Source organism: Lemur catta, chromosome 9 (assembly GCF_020740605.2).
Source record: "Lemur catta isolate mLemCat1 chromosome 9, mLemCat1.pri, whole genome shotgun sequence".
NCBI classification, from domain to species: domain Eukaryota; kingdom Metazoa; phylum Chordata; class Mammalia; order Primates; family Lemuridae; genus Lemur; species Lemur catta.
This window is the reverse complement of record NC_059136.1, coordinates 22,436,913-22,457,004: the sequence shown is the minus strand read 5'-3', so window position 1 is coordinate 22,457,004 and position 20,092 is coordinate 22,436,913. Positions and strand designations below refer to the sequence as shown.

Sequence of the window (20,092 nt, the reverse complement as noted above, 5' to 3'; positions counted from 1 at the left end):
CTTTCATATCTTACTGTCTTTTTTTTTTACTGTTGAATGCTCATGTTTGTCTCTAACTACCAATGAGACCGAAGTGGGGACAGTCACAGGCCAACTTTGCACTGGGATGAGGGGAGCTGCTCTAATGAGGCATTGTAGAGTGGTTAGTGGTGTTTTAGCAACACAAATTTCCTGGTTTTGATAACTGTCCTATGGATACAGAAGATGTTTACTTCAGGGAAAGCTGACTGAATATTATATGGGACACGCTACTATTTTTGCAACTTTTTCTGTAACTTTAAAATTATTTCAAAACAAAAAATTTTAAAAGTCCCTGTCATGTCATATCCATACTTTTCCCATGAAAGGCTGATGAAGGCCATGGAGTCAGAGACCCAGACCACGTGAAGTACTTCTCCTTCTCTTCTCCTTTCTGGACTATTCCAACAGTCATGGAACTCACCTCCATACCTCCTTCCTCTCCCCAGCTCTGCAGGCTACTTGGTCTGTTCCCAATACAGGGCTGGAATTTTTGCTGTGATACTTAGAACCTGCAGGGGCCCCACTGCCTGGTAGATCAACCCACACTCTTTACAATGGTTCACAAGGCCCTGTGTGGCCCAGCCCAAGCCCACCTCTCCACCCTCAACTTCTGCCCCTTCTGGACATTCACCCTCCTCTCCAACCCCACAGACGTTCTGACACATTTTCAAAGATTCCATGTCTATCCCCCCTCCTGGAATCCACATTCATTGCTCTGACTACCTGGAAGGCCTCTGTCCAACTCCCTCTGGCTGAGCCTTCTGGTGAATTTATGTTTCCTTAGAGCCCCAGCCTAAATATCACTTCCCCTTCAATGCTCTGCCCTTTTATTAAAAAAATCTATTATAGCTCTTATTATTAATATTGTGATTCATCTACTCTTCCATGGTCAGGAATTGTGCTTGGTTCTTGGATAACAAAGACAAAGGGCAGAGCCTCTGCCTCCAAAGAGCTTCTGTAGGGTGGGTGAGGCTGGAGGGGGAGCCCTTGGTCATAGTGCAGTGTGACGCATGGCATGAGAGGGGCAGCACAGAGCAGTTCCTAAGCAGGAAGGCTCTCAGGGGATTATCCCTGAGTTGGGTCTTGAAGGATGAATGAGGATTCCCTGTCCTCTTTCCACATACAGGTCTCTTCTTCCACATCTCGCTGCTCTCCTTCCTCATCTGCTCACACACTGTCTGATCCATCTGGTTCAATGACCTGTTCAAGTTAGTTCAACAACTTTCCCATATAGTCTTTGATGAAAGCATGAACATTAATGACAAAAGCTAACCCATTCATGCTTAAATATGCATAGTATCCTCTTCACCTACACTGTGGGGAAAGCCACCTTACTGCATGAGGGCTTTGTGTTACCTGGTCCTGCCATCCACATGGGGGCCACAACCCATCCCCCTAGGCCAGCGGGGGTGCTGGGCACAGGGTGGTCCTCTTAGCAGCCCCCTGCACTCTGCTGCCTTTCTCACTGCTGATTCTTCTTCTTGCTCACCCCACCCTCTTCCTCCATGTGCGACGGTCAAATGGCTGATGTGTTTGATCATGGTCATGGCAAAGGGGAAAGTGGAGGCCAGGAGGGAGAGGCTCCTGTCACCAAGGCTGAGCCCAGAGGGGCCAGCAGGGCCCATCTCCACCCCAGCCTTCAGCAGGCAGGGAGGGGGCTTGGGCAGGGTGGTCTGTTCCCCACCATGAGCCAGGGGGTCCAGATTTCTCTGCCCCTGAACCCAGGGCCAGCACCTCCACCCCCAGGCCTTCCAGGCCAACTTCTAGGGAGTAAGGGTGCTTGGCTCCCACATTCCTGGAGCCCGAGGGGAATTTCTGCCCTAAGAGGTCTCTGTAAAGCCATCCCTCACCTGGGCACAAAGTTCAGGGCAGAGGGAAAGCAGGAAAGACAGAGTGAGCCAGGTCCCTGGGTGCGGTCTCCATAGGGTTTGCCAGTCCTGACAGTCCTGAAATCTCTCTGTAATGACCAGTTTGTGAAAACAAGCTGTAGTGAGGGAACCCGGGGTGAAGGTGCATCTGAAAGCCCCTGTCAGCCTCCCCCATGCCAGTCCCTTCCAGAAGCCGCACACAGGGAGAACAGATGCTGACCCCTTCCCTGTGCCCCAGCACCCCACAGACAGAAGTCACCACCTCTGATGAGGAAAAACACATCTATTAGGAAGCACTGCATGTCTTGGTAGGAAGAAGCCATTAGCATATAGGGGATGTGCTAATGTGAGACAAAACAGGTTTTCTCAGCATGTCCCACTTTTTTCTAAGAGAAAACTTTTCCCACCAGGGAAGGCACAAGAAACATGATCTGGTCGACCAGAAAAGTGTGTTGGCTAATAATGAAAGTGGTCTGATGCTCTTGCCACCCTTGGCCTATGCTGGCAGGGACTGGCTGAAGCCAAAGCCTCCCTGGGCTGGGAGGCCCTGCTGTCCCTGTCTTGGACCCACTTGTTCTTGACAGGATGCCTGTGGCATGTGGGGGTAGCATGGTGACTGCAAGGCTTAGCTGTCATTTCTCTTCTTCTGGGTGGGAGGGGCCCCTGGGGCAGCAGGAACGCCCATCCACTGGGGCCTGGAGATCCTTTTTGGGGTAATTGAACCCAGAGGGACCACATCCTTTCCGAAGCCCCAATTTGTCCACTAGAATCTCTCCAACAAGTTTAACGATTGCTCGGACTTCAGGAGCGCTGCTGGACAGACTTCTTGGGGCTGGCCCCAGGCTCCGGGCTACAGCAGATGCAGGCTTGCCTTTCTGCTGGGGATCTTCCTGTCCTCTGCCTTTTTCACTGGGGTCAAGACACTGTAGGCTATGACTGATCATTTTCCTGGGGCGGCTTTCCCCAGGTGCCCGTCCCAGGAACTGAGAGTATTTGCTCCCAAGGGTTTTTCCTATTTCCCTGACCTGGGCAGACTGGCTCATCCCACTGGCTTGGAAGGTCCTTGGTCCTGCAGAGCTTTGTTTCTGCTCCCTTGGTTTAGGCATCCTACAGAGCTCTCTGTCGGTAGGGCCAAGCATCTTGCTCTGACTCTTCCACAGGACCTCTCCTTTTGGGCTCCTGGGTTCCTGCTGCCTCTGGCTGCTGTCTTTCTTCCATGTAGGGTCACATAGCCCCTGAGAAGCTGATGTGTCCTTAGTGGACCCTCTCTGGGAACCAGACAGAGGGGCCTGGGAATCGGACAGAAGGGCCTGGGATTCGGACAGAGAAGCCTGGGAATTGGAGAGAGAGGCCTGGGAATCGGACAGAGGGGCCTCGGAAGACAACATGTCTGTGGGAGGGAGAATATTCGTGTTACGGCCTCGAAAGTAAAGGCGGGTGGCACAGTCTTGGAGGAGGATGCCAGTGGCAGGGTCTTGAAGCTCTTTCTTGGTCTCTACCTCCACTTTGAACTCAAATTTACTCATAACCTTTGTTTTCAGGTATAGCTTTCCTGGATCCTGGGTACCAGAAATTCTAGAGAATGGGGAGATTTTACTTGTACTCAGAAACCCTGAACTGAGATTCACATTACTTTGGGAGTTTGCCACCATACTGGCTCCAAAGGTGACTTGCCAAGCAGGGGTCTTCTCTTCCTCAGCCTCCACTGGCTCCATGGTTTCCTCGGCCCCTGAAGACAGGGACTCTCTTCTGGGCTCCAGCATTGCTGTGCTACTGCAGGGGTCTCCTGAGGCCATGCTCTCCTTCTCCTCCCATGGCTCATGCGTGGCCGTTGCTGGACTTGGACTAAGCTCTGGGCGGCTTCTTCTGGCCCCCAGGACAGTAGTGCTCTGCCAGGTTCTGCTCTCGAGGCTGCATGTCAGGGACTGAGGCCACTTGCCCTCCTGTACAGTCAGAGGGGCCTCTGAGTGCTCACGGTTTTCCCCAGACTGGGTCCCACTCAGGTCCCTCTGGATGTCCTTACTCACAGGTAAGGGGGCAGAGAGAAAACTAGTCAGGGTAAGGACTGACTTTTTTTTTGTTATCACCTCTCCTAGGCCTTTCCAGCGATGTTCTCCCAGGAAATTTGCAACCTCAGCAATGGAGTCATCCCCAAATTCACTAGTCTCCCAGAAGGGAAGGGTGGAGTGTGCAAAAGGTGGGGGTTGAGCCTTGAGATTTATGGGCTCCAGGCACTGGAGGCTTGAACCCCACCTGTGCCTCACCTGAAACCTATTAATATGTGCTTCTAGCATCTGTTGAGTGCATGGATCAAGGAAGAAAAGCTCCTGGGAGGTGTTCACAGGACATTTCTGATCCTTCCAGGATGCTAGATTTCTGGGCTTTTTGTGGGTGTCAGACTCGGGAATAGCAAGGCTGGCAATACGCCAAGACTGACGTGCTTGCACAGGGATCATGCCCGAATTGATCTCCCCCAGCTTTCGGACTAAATGGAGATTCAGGAATTTTTCAACATGCTGCTTCTCTTGGCCCCTGAGTAGGTAATTTCCTGATTTATACTTCTGGAGCCTAATCCAGTCACTACCTGACTCCTCATTGTCCTCTAGAACCTTCACTGAGGTGTTTCTTGAACCTGTGCATGGATCTTCTGGGCCTCTCTCCAGATCTTGCCTTATGTCCTCACTTGGGTGCTTGTCTTTGACCCTCCTGGGGTCCTTCCAAGGGAATCTTTCAGACCACCTGGACCCCATCTTCTGTACATTCTTGCTGCTTTTACCTACTGCAAACACAGGAGGCTGGAAGCGACCCCTCCCTGGGAATTCACCCTGAGGTTGCATCAGTTCCCCAGGTGCTTGGGCTCTCCAAGGAGGGCCCGACTGGTGTTCACCTGGAATGAAACTCCTCTGAGTATATTGCTCCTGCTGCTCCTGGTGCTCAGGGCTGATGAAAGCCCCAGGAAGGGTGGAGGCTGACTTGTGGCTCTGGGAGGCCTGGCTGTCCTGGGGAAGGTCAGAAGTGGGTTGGCTAAAGACTTCCTGAGCATTTTTGATCAGAGAGGGTAAAATCTTCTTCCATTTCAGTCGCTTCTGCAAGGGCCATTCCAGATGTTCACTTTCGGTTGGGATGAGGAATTCTGCCGTCCTCTGGGATGTAGGGCATGTTGTTCTATAGCCTCCTGTAAGATCCCCTTTACCATGGGGTGGAGAGAAGTATGGCATGTCTGGGGGAGAGTATGGGAGACGGGCCTGGGCATGGACCTCATCCAGAAGTGGGGGCTGGGGCTGGGGCTGGGGCAAGGTTTGAGTCAAAGTCTGGGGCTGGGCCACATGGTGGGGCCAGGGCTGAGGCTGGGCCACGTGGTGGGGCCAGGGCTGGACCTGGGGAGCCTGTGAAGGTGCTTCAGCCCAAGGGCGAACTGAATTGAATGAAACAGATAGATGTGCTTTTGAAGAAGACGTCCTAGAGACCCAGGCAGCAGCCACCAGGGACTCACTGTGCAGAGAGGGGAGGCCCCAGAACAGCTGGTTGCATTTCTGCTGTAAATTGTCCCCCATGGCCTTGGGATGGGGGAGCTGCTGAGGACCAGGTAGCTGCTCTGCTTTGTCTCTCATGTTCCAGAAGGGGTGTGGGGTTGTGGTGTCCTGCTCCCCACTTGGTGATTTTAACATATTCCCCAGAGAACCCTGGGGGTAGTCTGGGCTCATGTGTTTCAGAAATAACCCTTCCTTTTCTTTCTCCTTCCACAGCTTCAGCTCTGCTCTCTTGGTGATGAGCATCTCCAGGAGCTTCCTGACGTTTGGGTGGAGGAAAGGAGGGCCACCAGCCTCCACCTGCCTGAGTGTGGGGTCTCCGCAGAATGAAGCCTCTGGTGGGTGGTGAAAAAGTGGCTCCTGCTGGGATTTTCTGTTGTATGAGATGGCAAGGAACAGGGCCTTGGCAGTCACCCACCACCAGGAGAGGAACAAAATGATGCATTCAAGGCCTGAAGTGGCCAAAACAGCAGGTGCCAAACGAGAGTAACCTGGAGGTGAGCTGTCTGGGACAGTGCCCAGGGGGACACTCTTCAAGTCAGACTGGTCTCCTTGAGGTTCTACTGACAGGGTGGAGGCCAGAGGCAGAGGGTGCTTGGCCATGGGAGCTGGGGAAGCCAATGGGGATGAGGTGGGAGAAGCATCTTCCACATGCTCCCCATGAGGCCGGTGGGCTCTGGCGGGTGCTGATGTACACACTTCCCCCAGGGGGTCTGGACATGAGAGCTGTTGAAAGCCCCCACTGTCAGGGAGCTTCCCCAGGTGGCTGCAGGAGACAAGGAGCACAAGCTGCAGCAGGGGCAGGTGGGACCTGGGGGTGGGGCAAGGGTGGCACTTGCTGCCCATGGCCCCTCCACTGCCCCCACTCTGACTTCTCAGAACTCTGCCCCTCCCAGGCCCCAGGGCTCTAGTTGCATCCTATCCCCTTCTGTGGTCTCCCCCTCCCAGGTCAGCCCCAGGCCCTGGTAGGAAGGAGGATATGAGAGAAGGGGAGAGTCCCTTACCTCTGCAGAAGTGAAGCCAGGTCTCGAGCCCCCTCCAGTTCCCTTAGGCAATCTCTACAAGCTAGAAATCAGGAGCCAGGTTATGGGGAAGGGAGGGACCTGGGAATCTTGCAGGAGCCTGAGTGTCCATCTAGGACAGACCATGGGGGATTAGACCCTGGAGCCCATAAATCGATGGTCAAGGCCACATGACCCCAGCAGTGACAGCAAGAAGCTCTTTGGGCAGGACTTCATCATGTACACAATGCTTCCACATCCATCCACCAGGGTCCTCACACCTCCTTTTTTGGGGAGAAGACAGGGGTCGCCTCAAAGAGGAACCAGCCTTAGCCAGGCTAAGCAGCTGTCTACAATTGCCTGGTTTCATACCCAGCACAGATTCTGAGACGACTCCTGGGCTCTGATTTCCTTCCCAGGAGCCCCCCTCAGCCTCTGCAGCTGACTTCCTGGGAGACTTGTCCCTCAGGAACAGTGAGGCTAAGTCCCCCCGGAGGCTCCGCGCGGAGTGGCAGAGCCTTACCTTTCAGAGCGCAGCAGTTCTTCCTGCTCCTGGGCCTCCCCCTCTTCCCTACTGGATGCTGAGAGACAAGAAAGAATGAGAGGCTGGGTCCAGTCCTCACTTGCCTCCCCCTAGACAAGCTGCACACATTCAGTGCTCATGGAGGACGTGACCTTCTGCATCTAGCTAATGAACCTATGTCTTTTTTCTTACCTTTTACTCATTTTTAAAGTGGATAAAACCATTTTCTGTTTTCCTTCTTTGAAAAATGCAAAGAAGGATTTTTTTATGAGAGATCCACCATGGGTGTCTTCCATAACTGTTCATCTGGTGAACTAAAGTAAAATCCTAAGCTCCCCAGTTGATTGATAAGACCCCCTCTTGGCCATGGGGACCCCAGAGAAACCTTAAAACTGAGTTGACACGCCATGAAAAGGAGGTCAGACTGGCCTAGTCATGCCCCTCCCTTTTGGAGTTACTCATTGTAACAATAAGATAATAGATCATTAGCAGGACCTAAGGCTATGCAAGACAAAGTTTAAACCACACCTGCAGGCCATCAATTTACTTAACAGATCACTTGAGTCCAGTATATGTCCTGTGGCTTATCTCCAATTAACAGACTTATTTTAACTTAAAACACTCCAAGCCTGGCCAGCGTGGTGACTCATGCCTGTAATCCTAGCACTTGAGAGGCCGAGGTGGGCGGCTCGTTTGAGCTCAGGAGTTGGAGACCAGCCTGAGCAAGAGCGAGACCCTTGTCTCTACTAAAAAAAAAAAAAGAAAGAAAAGAAAAGAAACAAATTGTATGGACAACTAAAAAAATATATAGAAAAAACTAGCCAGGCATGGTGACACATGCCTGTAGTCCCAGCTACTCGGGAGGCTAAAGCAGGAGGATTGCTTGAGCCCGGGAGTTTGAGGCTGCTGTGAGCTAAGCTGATGCCACGGCACTCTAGCCTGGGCAACAGAGTGAGACTCTGTCTCAAAAAAAAAAAAAAAAAAAAAAAACCAAAAAAACCACTTTGCTGGAGAAGCTGACTCAGACCTACAGGCACCTCTAAGCTGTCAGGCAGGATTCTGCTTCCCGAGGAGGCCAGAGACCACTCCCTACCCATGGGAAGCTCTCAGGGGCTCCTCGCAGCCCTCAGATCACCCAACACAGAGGAAAGGCTGGGCCACAGAAATGCGACTGTTGACTGATGAACCAGGGCTCAGGGCCATCCTCCCACAGAGAACTCAACTCTGTCATAACCCCGTCCTCAGCCCCTGAGCCCCAGCATTTGATTAGCCTTGAAGCCTCCTATGCACCCACATAGGTAGTCTGAGAGCTTTGGATAGAAATCCCATGCCACTCTAAACACCACCAGCCCCCCGCCCGGCCTCTGGGCCTAGAAGGATCAGGAGGTTCCCATCTCAGGACTTTGTACTTGATTTGGAAAAGTGGAAATAATTAGAGATAAGAGAATCATTCTCTGCTGGGTCTGGGCAGAGGGTTCCTTACCTTCCTGATGTTTCTTTTCTGTCCAGGTGGTGGTGAGGGTGGATCACTCTGGAGGCAGGGGAGCAAGAGGAGGAAGAGCCCCAGTCCACACAGAAGGCCCAGGATAATATCCGTCACCCAGGCAGTGGAGCTGGAGCTCAGCCATGTGGTGCTAATGCTTTTCAGAAGACAGAGATGGTTCTCCATCTTCTGAATCGCATTGCTGCCCTGAGGCAACTGACCCCTGGGCGTGTCCTTTGGGCCTATTGACTAGGGCCCAGGCCTACATCACAGGGCTGTGGCCTCCTTGTCACAAAGGGCTTCTGAGAGTGGGGGAAGGGTGATGAGAGGAGGAGGCTGAACCCCACCCCTCCCCACCACCCAGCCCTGCAGATCCCTCCACCCTCTGGGCTTCCAGATCCCTCTTTCCCACTCCACCTGCTCTACCTGTCAGAGATGGACCTCAGTCAATTTTCTTTTCTTTCCCCCTGGAACTCAGGTATTACCTGGTTCCTTTTATGCCCTTGGAGATGCTGGCTTGAGCCTGCCAATTTCATAGCCTTTGAAAGTCTGAAATTCTCCCCAGAATTGTGCTTATATTCTAGGGATTTTTACTCTCAAAATCTCCTCTCTCATAATTTTCCCACATAAGTTTTCTATTTTCATCAATTCAGAATTAGAACTTAATTTTAGTTTATACTTATTTAATTTTGTGAAATTTGAATATTTTAGTTATTATTGTTTATATTAATCTTTGCTATCTTCACTCATGATCTGACACAAAAATTCAACCTAATGATTTATTAGTTAAAATTCACAAAACTAGGCCGGGAGCAGTGGCTCACGCCTGTAATCCTAGCACTCTGGGAGGCCGAGGCGGGTGGATCGCTTGAGGTCAGGAGTTCGAGCCCAGCCTGAGCAAGAGCGAGACCCCCGTCTCTACTAAAAATAGAAAGAAATAATCTGGCCAACTAAAATTATATATAGAAAAAAATTAGCCGAGCATGGTGGCACATGTCTGTAGTCCCAGCTACTCGGAAGGCTGAGGCAGTAGGATCGCTAAAGCCCAGGAGTTTGAGGTTGCTGTGAGCTAGGCTGACGCCACGGCACTCATTCTAGCATGGGCAACAGAGTAAGACTCGGTCTCAAAAAAAAAAAAAAAAAATTAACAAAACTAAGTAAGTATAATAAAAAGACAAATGATTAAACTTCCAAATTATTATTTTTTTAGTTAGTAACATTTCTGAGTTATAAAGATTGCACAAAGACTTATGGAACTTGCTGTAATACACAAACACACACGCGCACACACACATGCACACACTTGACAAACTAATTCATTATTTTTAAATACAAGGCTTAAATAGTTCCTCATTTTCTTTACATCTTCCATAATTTGTCTTGATCCTGTTTTTTTACTCTGCCCAAAATACAGTCCCCACTCTCCAAAGCTTTGGAACATGTGTGCCACACACACGTTAGCCAGGAATAGGTTATGGTGAGCTGAAGTACTAATCCTTAGGATGGAGAGTGGGGCTGTGGAACAAAAGCCTGTGTTTGAGTCTAGTCTTAAGCAGCCTCTTCTGATTTCTCTGCTGTCTTCTATACATTTTCTTTCCTTCAGAGTATGCTTCACGTCAAAGGAAAAGAACCCAAACTCTGTAAAATGATGTAAAGAGGTTTATTATGAGCTAAGTATGTGTGACCATGACTGACAGCAAGAAGCCTTGGGCAAGTGATCTCACCATGGTTGGGTTACAGTTTGGTTTTATACATTTCAGGGAGACAGAAATTACACATAAAGTCATAAATCAGTACATGGAAGGCTATTAATAAAGTTTTGGGGGAGTCAAAAGTTATATGTGGATCTTCAACTGTGCATTGGCACCCCTCATCTCCACATTGCTCAAGGCTCAACTGTACTTTTAATTCGACAAGTCATATAGTTCATCGCATATCAATTTTGTATTTGTCTTAGTCTGTTTATGTTGCTATGACAAAATACCTGAGACCAGGTAATTCATTTTATTTTTATTTTATTTTATTTATTTATTTATTTTTGAGACAAAGTCTCACTCTGTTGCCCAGGTTAGAGTGCCGTGGCATCTAGCTCAAACTCCTGGGCTCAAGCAATCTTTCTGCCTCAGCCTCCCAAGTAGCTGGGACTACAGGCATGCGCCACCATGCCTGGCTAATTTTTTCTCTATATATTTTTAGTTGGCCAGATAATTTCTTCTATTTTTAGTAGAGACAGGGTCTCACTCTTGCTCAGGCTGGTCTCGATCTCCTGAGCTCAAACAATCCGCCTGCCTCGGCCTCCCAGAGTGCTAGGGGTATTTGGGATTTTTAGCTTTTAATATATTTTGGGGCTGGGCGCGGTGGTTCACGCCTGTAATCCTAGCCCTCTAGGAGGCCCAGGTGGGTGGATCGCTCGAGGTCGGGAGTTCGAGACCAGCCTGAGCGAGACCCCGTCTCTACTAAAAATAGAAATAAAGATTGTCTGGACAACTAAAGGTATATATGGAGAAAATTAGCCGGGCACGGTGGTGCATGCCTGTAGTCCCAGCTACTCGGGAGGCTGAGGCCGTGGGATCGCTTGGGCCCAGGAGTTTGAGGTTGCTGTGAGCTAGGCTGATGCCACCGCACTCACTCTAGCCCGGGCAACAAAGTGAGACTCTGTCTCAAAAAAAAATAAAAATAAAAAATAAATAAATAAATTTTGGGTAAATTGTGCTGCCAAAGACAATTGCTTCTTTTCTAGGTTGACTAGTTTTAAATTGTTCCATCAACTCTGCTATAGTTCTAGCATGAATTATATAACCAAATAGTACTAATCTTTTAGCTGGTGGACCACCTGCTATATAGCTTTCTTAATGTCATTTTCAGTGGGAATTTCTCCTGGTGTTCTACAAAGTTCTGTTTCATCATAAGCTAATAACAGTATTCCATATTGTTGAGACACATTAATGGCTTCTTCTATAGTATTCCATTCTTCAGTTTGAATGAAGCTGGTATTTATACTGGGATATGTTTTCTCCATACTGCTGTTACTGACCCCTATGATGAGTTGGAGATGTCTTGATTATGCTGAACTCTAGCTATTAATGTATCATTAACCTTAGAATTATTTGTTGTTTCCTGAGATTTGTGCTAATTCATTTACTACTATTAACCTGTAAGGCATATAGAAATTGTATATCTGATTTGACTCCCTGTGCAAAAGTTCTAAGTGTATCCTATAATTCTTGTCTACTATGAAGCTTATTTCTAGACCAAGGAAGGACCATGGCTGGGGCACCGACACCCACCTCAGGCACCTCCTCCATAAACATGGAAAAATACTTCAGAGGCACATCTGGTGATTGAGCCACACCTGGGACAGCCAGGGTGGTGCCTTTAGTGGGCCTCCCTGTCCATCCCCAGCCAGTCCCTGCTTCCAGAGGGGGACTTAAATAAAAATTTCCAGAGGCACGTCCAGTGACCAGGTCCCATGTAGGACTATGTTCAGGCCTGGGGCACCACCCCATGGCGTCCCTACCCAGTGCCACCCACACAGCAGAAACATCTTCTGCAGGTGAATCAGATGACCAGGGCTTATGCCTGACCCTGCTTGGGTCAAGAGACTTCCACAGTGCTCCTGGGCCATTCCAGGCCAATCTCTGCTATTAACGGGAGCTTAGGAAAGTTACTGGGCGTTGCCTCAGATGACTTGCCCCTACATGGGACCAGACGAACTGGGGTGCAGTTTCAGGGTGGGCCTGGCTTACCTGCAGTGCTCTCTTTTCTGGCAAGGGACATGGAAATATTTTGGGGGTTGCATGGGATGACCAAGCCCACACAGGACCACTGCTTGGTTCTCACTGGTTCTCTGTCATAGGAGTGGAACTTAGGAATGTTTTGGGGGTACCTCCTAAGACCAGGTCCCACATAAAGCCTGGCCTGGCCCATAGGCACTCTGCTCAGGCCTCTCTGGTGGGCCTGGACTAGTGTCCATTTTCAAGGCACATCTGGCAACCATAAGCAGGACCAGGTGCCTTGCTGGGGTCTCTATGTCTGTCTCAGGCTGGTCCTTGCCTCCAGAGGGAGGCATGGAAAAAGCTTCTGGGGACACACGAAAAACTAGACCTCACGAAGGGCCATAGACAGGCCTGGCACTCTCCCTGGGCAGCCCTCCCTGGCCCGGGGCATGTGCCTACCTCCTCCAGAGGGAAACTTGGAAATGTTTTTTTGAGCCGCATCTGATGACCAGGCCCATGCTGGGACAAGGCCTGACCCTTAGTGCTCTCCCCAAGCCTTTCTGGCAGAACCACAGCTGTGCCCCCTCCCTTTGAGGGGGACTTGAAAATGTTTTTGGGAGGCACACTGATGGTCAGGGCTTTTGGAAGGCCATGGCTATGTCCACTTCACCCTCCCATGCCTCCCACTCTGCCCTAGGACAGTTCCTGCCCACAGAGTGGACTTTGGAACACTTGGTAGGTTTTCCAAAGACCATGGCCTTACATGGGACAGTAGCAGGACCCAGACCCTGATCCCCAGGCCTTCCAGCACCTGGAGGGAGATTGAGAAATGTTTGTGGGAGGCACTTTTCTACTTTGGAGTAGGGGGCTGATGCAGGTTAACAGGGAGGCCCAAGGAGTACAACAATTCCAGCCTCAGTACCACTTGGGGCCTAGAAGTGGCCTCTAAAGAGCAAGGACTTAGGCTTGTCCCAGTGACACTGATCTTTTCTCTGACATTTCCTCCTCCCTGTACAGTCTCTCCAAGTGCCTGAAGGAGAAAACTATAGGACATGAGGCTGAGGGATATCAGGAAGCGAGGTCATCTAGCACCCATTTTGCAGATTGAGTGAGGCTGCATTGATTAATTAGAAGAGCATTGCCATTTTTATGATATTGAGTCTTCTTGCCCCTGAAAATGAACTCTCTATAGCTCTGCATTATAGAAGCATATAGAAAAAGATGAAGCAAATTAGAAGGCAAGGTCAGGAAAATCCCTGAACACTATTGTTCAGGAATTAAACATTTATCCTGTAGGCCAGTGGTTCTTAATTGGGGGTGATTTTGCGCCCCCAGAAGACATTTGGCAATGTTTGGAGACATTCTGGTTGTCACATCTGGAGCTGGGGAGAGTTGCTCTTGGAATCTAGTGGCTAGAGGCCAGGGAGCTGCTAAACATCTGATAGTGCACAAGACAGCCCTTCACAACAAAGAATTATCCAGCCCCAAATGTCAATAATGCCTAGGTCAAGAAATCCTGCTGTGGACAATGGGGAGTGATGTTATAGCTTTGTGTGGAGATGGTTGAACTGGAGTGATAAGGGACTGAAATCAGAGACCCAAGTGAGGAGGCCTCCCAGGTGTCTGGGGTCTGAAGTAAGGCAGCAAGGGAGAGAGGGAAGACTTCAGAGAATATTCAGAAGTCAAATCGGTGTTCTTTATTACTGAGAGGAAAGAAAGAGTAAGGGAGAGAGAGCAGAAAGAGGAGTCCAGTGTAACTACCAGGTTGCTGGCTGGATGATGTCGGGTATGGTAAGAAACTGGGAAAGAGAGCCCGACAAAGAAGCAAGAGAACGAATTTGGTTGAGTGTTTGTGCCATCCAAGTAGATATTCATTTATTCCTTCATTAGTTATTTATTGAGTCTCAGCTATGATCCAGGTATTATTACATGTGCCAGTCAAAAAGCAAGACTTTCATGGAGCCAATACCCCAGTGAATGAAACAGACAATAAACAAATATACTTCTATGCATATATATACTCACTTTGATTCTTGGAGATGTATAAGCAGCAGTTACATTATGAGTTTGGGGTGTCAAGAAAAATATGAGCTGCACATACAGATTTGAGAATTAACAGCATACAGATGACAGTTGAAAGTGGCGTAGAAAAGGTTGCCCAGGGAGAGAATATAAATTATTTTCTGTGGAATCATTTCCACTGCTATGATTTTCTCCTTACGAGATTTGGGCAATCCTGTGCAGTCGATGTTTTAGGTGGTATCAACTATTAGTACAGTAATGCAATGCAATAAAAACATGAAAACCTAGTAAGTTCCTAAAAGAAAAATGAAATTAAAAGAGGTATATGTTAGAGGATTTTGGAATGGTTTGTTATGAGCAATAGTTAACAGAAATTATTAGTTAAGAGGTACAGTTTTAGTTACAAACAACAAAGACGATTCTCCCTCCACTTTTGGCCAGCTAGGGTTATGATGCCCACCTCTGGTCACTGCGTAGAGCGATGAGAGCAGGAGCGAGGCTTCAGCACTCAGGCTGTGTGCCAGGACAACCCGCTTTGCCAACACCCGCTGCGTGCAGTTGCCTGTGTGGCTGGAGGGGCACTGAGAGATCAGTGGAGACCAGCACTAGCAGACACTGAACCTTGGAGAAGGATGAACTAACCAGGTCACGGTACCTGGAAATGCAGGTGCGAACTGACACACTGAACGGGAGAATTAACTGGTTGCTCTCAAAATCATCAGAACTTAAATTGTCAACCAAGATACCCAGAGACCGTTATTAATCTGAAACAACAGCTAACTCTGAGGACACTGTGAAATTTACTGTCGCTCGACAAAAATCGCACACCCCCGCCGCCAGTAAGAAAGGGCGCCAAGACCCAACACGGAAGGAACACAAATTCTCGCGAGGATGGCCGAAACCTCGCGGAAGCGCAGCGCAGAGCCGCGGGAGTCCCCAACTCTCGCGACCATATCCGCCAGCTCGGGGACGCGCGGCTTTGGTGGAGCGCGGAGGCATGTCCCGGCCCGGGCCGTCCTGGAGCCGGCTGGACAGGGAGCAGGAGCGCGATGTGCGCGAGCTCGTCCGGCGCGTCACTGCACTCCAGGACGAGGCGGACCCCAACTTCCAGCTCGCCCTAAACTTCGCCTGGTCTAATTTCAGGTGTGGGCGCGGCGCGCGGGCCGGTTCCTGGCCGCAGCACCCGGGTCCAGCGCTCGGGTTCCCGCCGCCCGTCGGAGCCCGGAGCCCGGAGCCCGGAGCGGGGGGGCGGGGCGCGCAGCCGGGCCGCGGGATCCTGGGTGGGGGAGTGGGCTTGACAGCCTCGGGGAGGCCTTCACAGGCGGTGTCCCCGGCCCCCACTGTGGGTGGTGGAGCGTCAGCACCCCGCAGCGCTGCGCCGCCAGACAGCGCGTCCGTGTCTGCCCTGTTCCCTGCTGTGCCTACTGCGCTTAGCGCAGTGCATGGCACGTCGGAAAGCATTTTTTCAGTGAATGGGCAAGTGAATTTTTAGAGCAAAAGTATGGTCACGCTCTGAAATTGTGTTCTCACCGACTCCCTCTCCCTACCCAGGCCACTGCAGATTTTGCTAAGTTTTTCCAAAATGCAAGTCATAACACACTGAATAATTTTATTTAGTGTTTACTGTGTCTCCTCCACTTCGACCTCTAGCTACAATGTAAGTTGTATCCCAGCACCTAGAACAGTTCCTGGCACATAGTACACTTGAGTCATGTAATACAATTTCTAATGCAGAGTCTCTTGTAATTAATTTTTGAAGATTTATACAGTTTAGATATTTAGGTGGAGTCAGATCTCCTGTTTTTCTTTATGGGTGATGTAAATTAAACAATAATTTTTTGGTCATTACCCATAAAAATTATTAATATTACCAAAAGAATGTTAGTCATTGTTAATATTCTACCTGTTTAATTTCTGTAAATTAAATCTTGAGTAGTGAACAGTTTTCCAGAATATGTAATCTTGATTACCTTAATGATCGTAGCCATAAAGTGCAGTTAGTTTATAATAGGAATAGAGAGCGTTCAGATTCTTTGAAAGCATGCCAAGTTTCTGAAATAATAAACTTAGTGCTTAAATGCAACTTATAAAAATAGCCATGTGTGAAATAGGTCATATAATACAGAAATGTTGTATCCCAAATGATTTTTCTCTTTATCTTTATAAATGGCAGTAGGCAGATGGTCATGATTTTAGAGTCGAGAGAGACATTAGAAGTTACTATCTCCTTTTACAGATTGAGGAACTAAATTATAGTAGGTAAAGTGGTGTTCTGCTCAGCCATTTACTTGGATAGAATTAGATGTATTATTAAGTAGTGTAATTTGCTTCTTTTAAGTACACATTGCTGGCTTTGGTACTAAAACACAGAAAACAAGAGTTGAATAAGCTATGCTGTAATTTTATGATGCTTTAATCCAGCAGAAAAATGAATAGTTCACGTTTGTATTTTTGAAAATTGTGGCCATGTTCTAGGACCTAGAAATTCAGAGATGGGTAAGATACAGCCTCTGTCCTTAAGAAAGAGACAAAAATCAATTACAGTGTGATGTATAATAGGGGTTCTTAACCTGAGGGTCCAAAGGTATAATTTAGGTGTTTATAAATTTGGATGAGGAAAAAATTATACTAACCTCTGACTGAAAAGTAGCATCTCCTTCCATTATGAATGAAGGCAACAAACCACAGTAGTGTTAGCCTACCTATGACTTTGGCACCAGTAGAAATCACATACTATTTTCAGGTCATGTTAAGAGTTGTAGACATTTCTAAGTATTATTTACTGTTACTTTAATGGTGGTTATTTGACCCACTGCTAGATCTTGTTATTGAATGTTTTCGCAAAGAACTATATCTCTTACTATATCATAAACTTTTTGAAATATTTGACAACTGTATTTCAGTATACTTGGTTTCCTTTGTATTTTATTTTATGCATTTAAAAACATTATTCATGGCCGGGCGCAATGGCTCATGCCTGTAATCCTAGCACTCTGGGAGGCCAAGGTGGGTGGATCTCTTGAGCTCAGGAGTTCGAGACCAGCCTGAGCAAGAGCGAGACCCCGTCTCTACTAAAAATAGAAAGAAATTTTATGGACAACTAAAGATATATATAGAAAAAAATTAGCTGGGCATGGTGGCACATGCCTGTAGTCCCAGCTACTTGGGAGGCGGAGGCAGTAGGATCGCTTAAGCCCAGGAGTTTGAGGTTGCTGTGAGCTAGGCTGACATCACGGCACTCTAGCCGGGCAACAGAGCAAAACTCTGTCTCAAAAAAAAAAATAAAAATAAAAACATTATTCAGAGAAAGCGTCCTTAGGCTTCACTGGGCTTCACTCTGGCATAAAAACAATTAGGAACGCATGATGTAGAATGTGCTCTGCTGGAGTTAGACACAGGGCTTTATGGGAAGGTAAAGGAGCCAGAGGATAAGGTTGGAGGGTCAGGATGCATCTGTGTCCTGAGGAAAGGATGCTTGAGCAGTCTCTGAGACACTGTGATTATTTGCCTGCCTGGTGGTGGAGGTAATGGAAGATGAGGTACACTCCATTCTGGAAGTGTACAGCTGAGTTCAGAGTGTATGGGGGATGTGAAGGACTGTGAGACAAGTTTACTTAGCTATAGGACAAAATTGGCATAAGAATTACATTTTGTCTTTATTAGATTTCACCGTTTCTTGGATGTCAACAGCCATAAAATAGAAAAGACAATAGAAGGGTAAGTCAATTTTATTCTCATATATATATATTCAGAAATACATGTATTTTCTTTTAGATCTTTTTGTTAATAGAGCTTTATAATAGTTGATTTTTTTATATTTTAGAATTTATGAAAAATTCATCATTCATTCTGATCTCAGCAAAGCTGCTAGTTGGAAGAGATTAACTGAGGAATTTCTAAATGCATCACTTCCTAGCATAAAGGAAATAAAGGTATGCCTTCAATTATAAGATCTCTATTGTGTACACTGTTTTTTGTCTGATTATTGTCAACTTGTTACCGTTACTGTTTGAACATGTGTTCTATTTTAGTATTGTCACTGGCTAGAACAGGATCTCCTAGAAATTGACTTCAGTATTGCCATCAAACCAAGTGTGTGTCAGCTTGTGATGAAAGAGCTTGTTCTTGTTTAATCATCTTCTTGCCTCAAACCTACTGTGGAAATAGAGATCAGAGATGGGCACAAATAATAGCACTGTTCGGATATCTTAAAACTTTCAAATGGCTTCCCAGAGCTTGGAAATAACTGCCTATAGACACTTATTAATGCCAGGTGCACTTTCATATTGTGCTGGGGGTCCCCAAGACCGCCCTTAGGTGCAATGATTCACCAGAAGGATTCACATAACTCAAAAAAAGCTGTTATTTTCACTGTTATGGTTTATTACAGTGAAAGGATACAGATTAAAATCTGCAAAGGGAACAGGTGCATAGAACAAAGTCTGGGAGAAACTAGGCCCAAGTTTCCAGATGTCCCTTCCCGGTAGAGTTACCTGGGGATGCATTTAATTCTCCCAGTGAAGGTGTGTGACAACACATGCAAAGTGTTGCCAAGCAGGGCAGCTCACCTGAGCCTTGGTGTCCAGGGTTTTTATTGGGGGTTGGTCACATAGGCAGACAGTGCCTGCGTCACTGACCTTAGCTACTCAATGTCCAGCCCTCTGGAGGTCATACCGAGGGTCTCTGGCATATGACAACAGGCATTCACCATAAGTTATGTTGTTAAGGTAAACTGTCTGGTCAAACTGATACAGTGTGGCCCCAGGCCTTTGGCATGCAGAAACACCCTTCTCAGCAGGATATCCCAGGGGCTCATAAATTATCTCAAGAGCCCATCAAGGATCATTCCTAAAGACCTCTGGGATGTCAGGGTTTGGGCCACACAAGCTACTGAGTTAACCCTTTATTGCACACATGTATCACTCATTTAATCTTCACAATGACCTTTGAAGAATATCCTGTTATTGACTGGCTTTCTCTTTATCAACTGTGGGAATTGGTGTCTTCAGGAAGAGAGCTTTAGACAGTTTTTTAAAATTGTTCATCTATTTAAGGAAAGGTCTATAAAGGTATTTCTGGAAGAATGAGAGAGAGCTGTAGTGTTCTGAATTCATACCCTGCAAGGACCATTTGGGGCAAGGAGGCAGATTTTTTTTTTTTTTTTTTTTGAGACAGAGTCTCACTCTGTTGCCCCGGCTAGAGTGCCGTGGCATCAGCCTAGCTCACAGCAACCTCAAACTCCTGGGCTCAAGCAATCCTCCTGCCTCAGCCTCCCAAGTAGCTGGGACTACAGGCATGCTCCACCATGCCTGGCTAATTTTTTCTATATATTTTTAGTTGTCCATAAAATTTCTTTCTATTTTTAGTAGAGACGGGGTCTCGCTCTTGCTCAGGCTGGTCTGGAACTCCTGAGCTCAAATGATCCTCCTGCCTCGGCCTCCCAAGTGCTAGGATTACAGGCGTGAGCCACTGCGCCCAGCCAAGGCAGATCTTTTTTAGATATTTTCTTGATTGATTTCATATAGCTTTCCGGGTAGACTGTAGAAGTGAATATTTAGACCCTGTCACACCTAAATATTAATAATGGCAAGCATTTTTAGGACCCATAAAGACTGTATTCACTAGGTATTATTATATTACTATCTCATACTCATGAGATAGTATTCACCATATTCACTAGGTACTATTATATTACTATCTCTGTTTTGGCAAGGCAAACGACTTACTCTCAGTTTAATTTGTACCAATTAAAATAACTGTGTTATGCAGTACATTTAAGTGAGACAGTGCGTGTAACTTCTGATTCCTGCTTTGACCTTCCATTGCCATCTCAGGTCATTTTTCTGTACACTCTCAGCTATGGGCTCCCGACACATGGTAGGACCACAATCCCTCGCTCTGCTGAGGCACATCCTAGGCCTCACTGCA

General features: G+C 47.7%; 1 protein-coding gene across 5 annotated transcripts in view; it reads left to right on the top strand.

Moving 5' to 3' along the window:
- The first annotated feature begins 15,040 nt into the window (after positions 1–15,040).
- The window catches only part of TUBGCP5 (tubulin gamma complex associated protein 5), a 37,917-nt gene continuing 32,865 nt past the window's right edge, over positions 15,041–20,092 (top strand). For all 5 annotated transcript variants that reach the window (XM_045561098.1, XM_045561097.1, XM_045561101.1 and 2 more), the window contains exons 1-3: positions 15,041–15,307; positions 17,828–17,881; positions 17,988–18,096. In XM_045561098.1, coding sequence (XP_045417054.1) covers positions 15,162–15,307; positions 17,828–17,881; positions 17,988–18,096 — 309 coding nt within the window. In that variant the 5' untranslated portion in view covers positions 15,041–15,161. The remainder of the gene's footprint in view (positions 15,308–17,827; positions 17,882–17,987; positions 18,097–20,092) is intronic.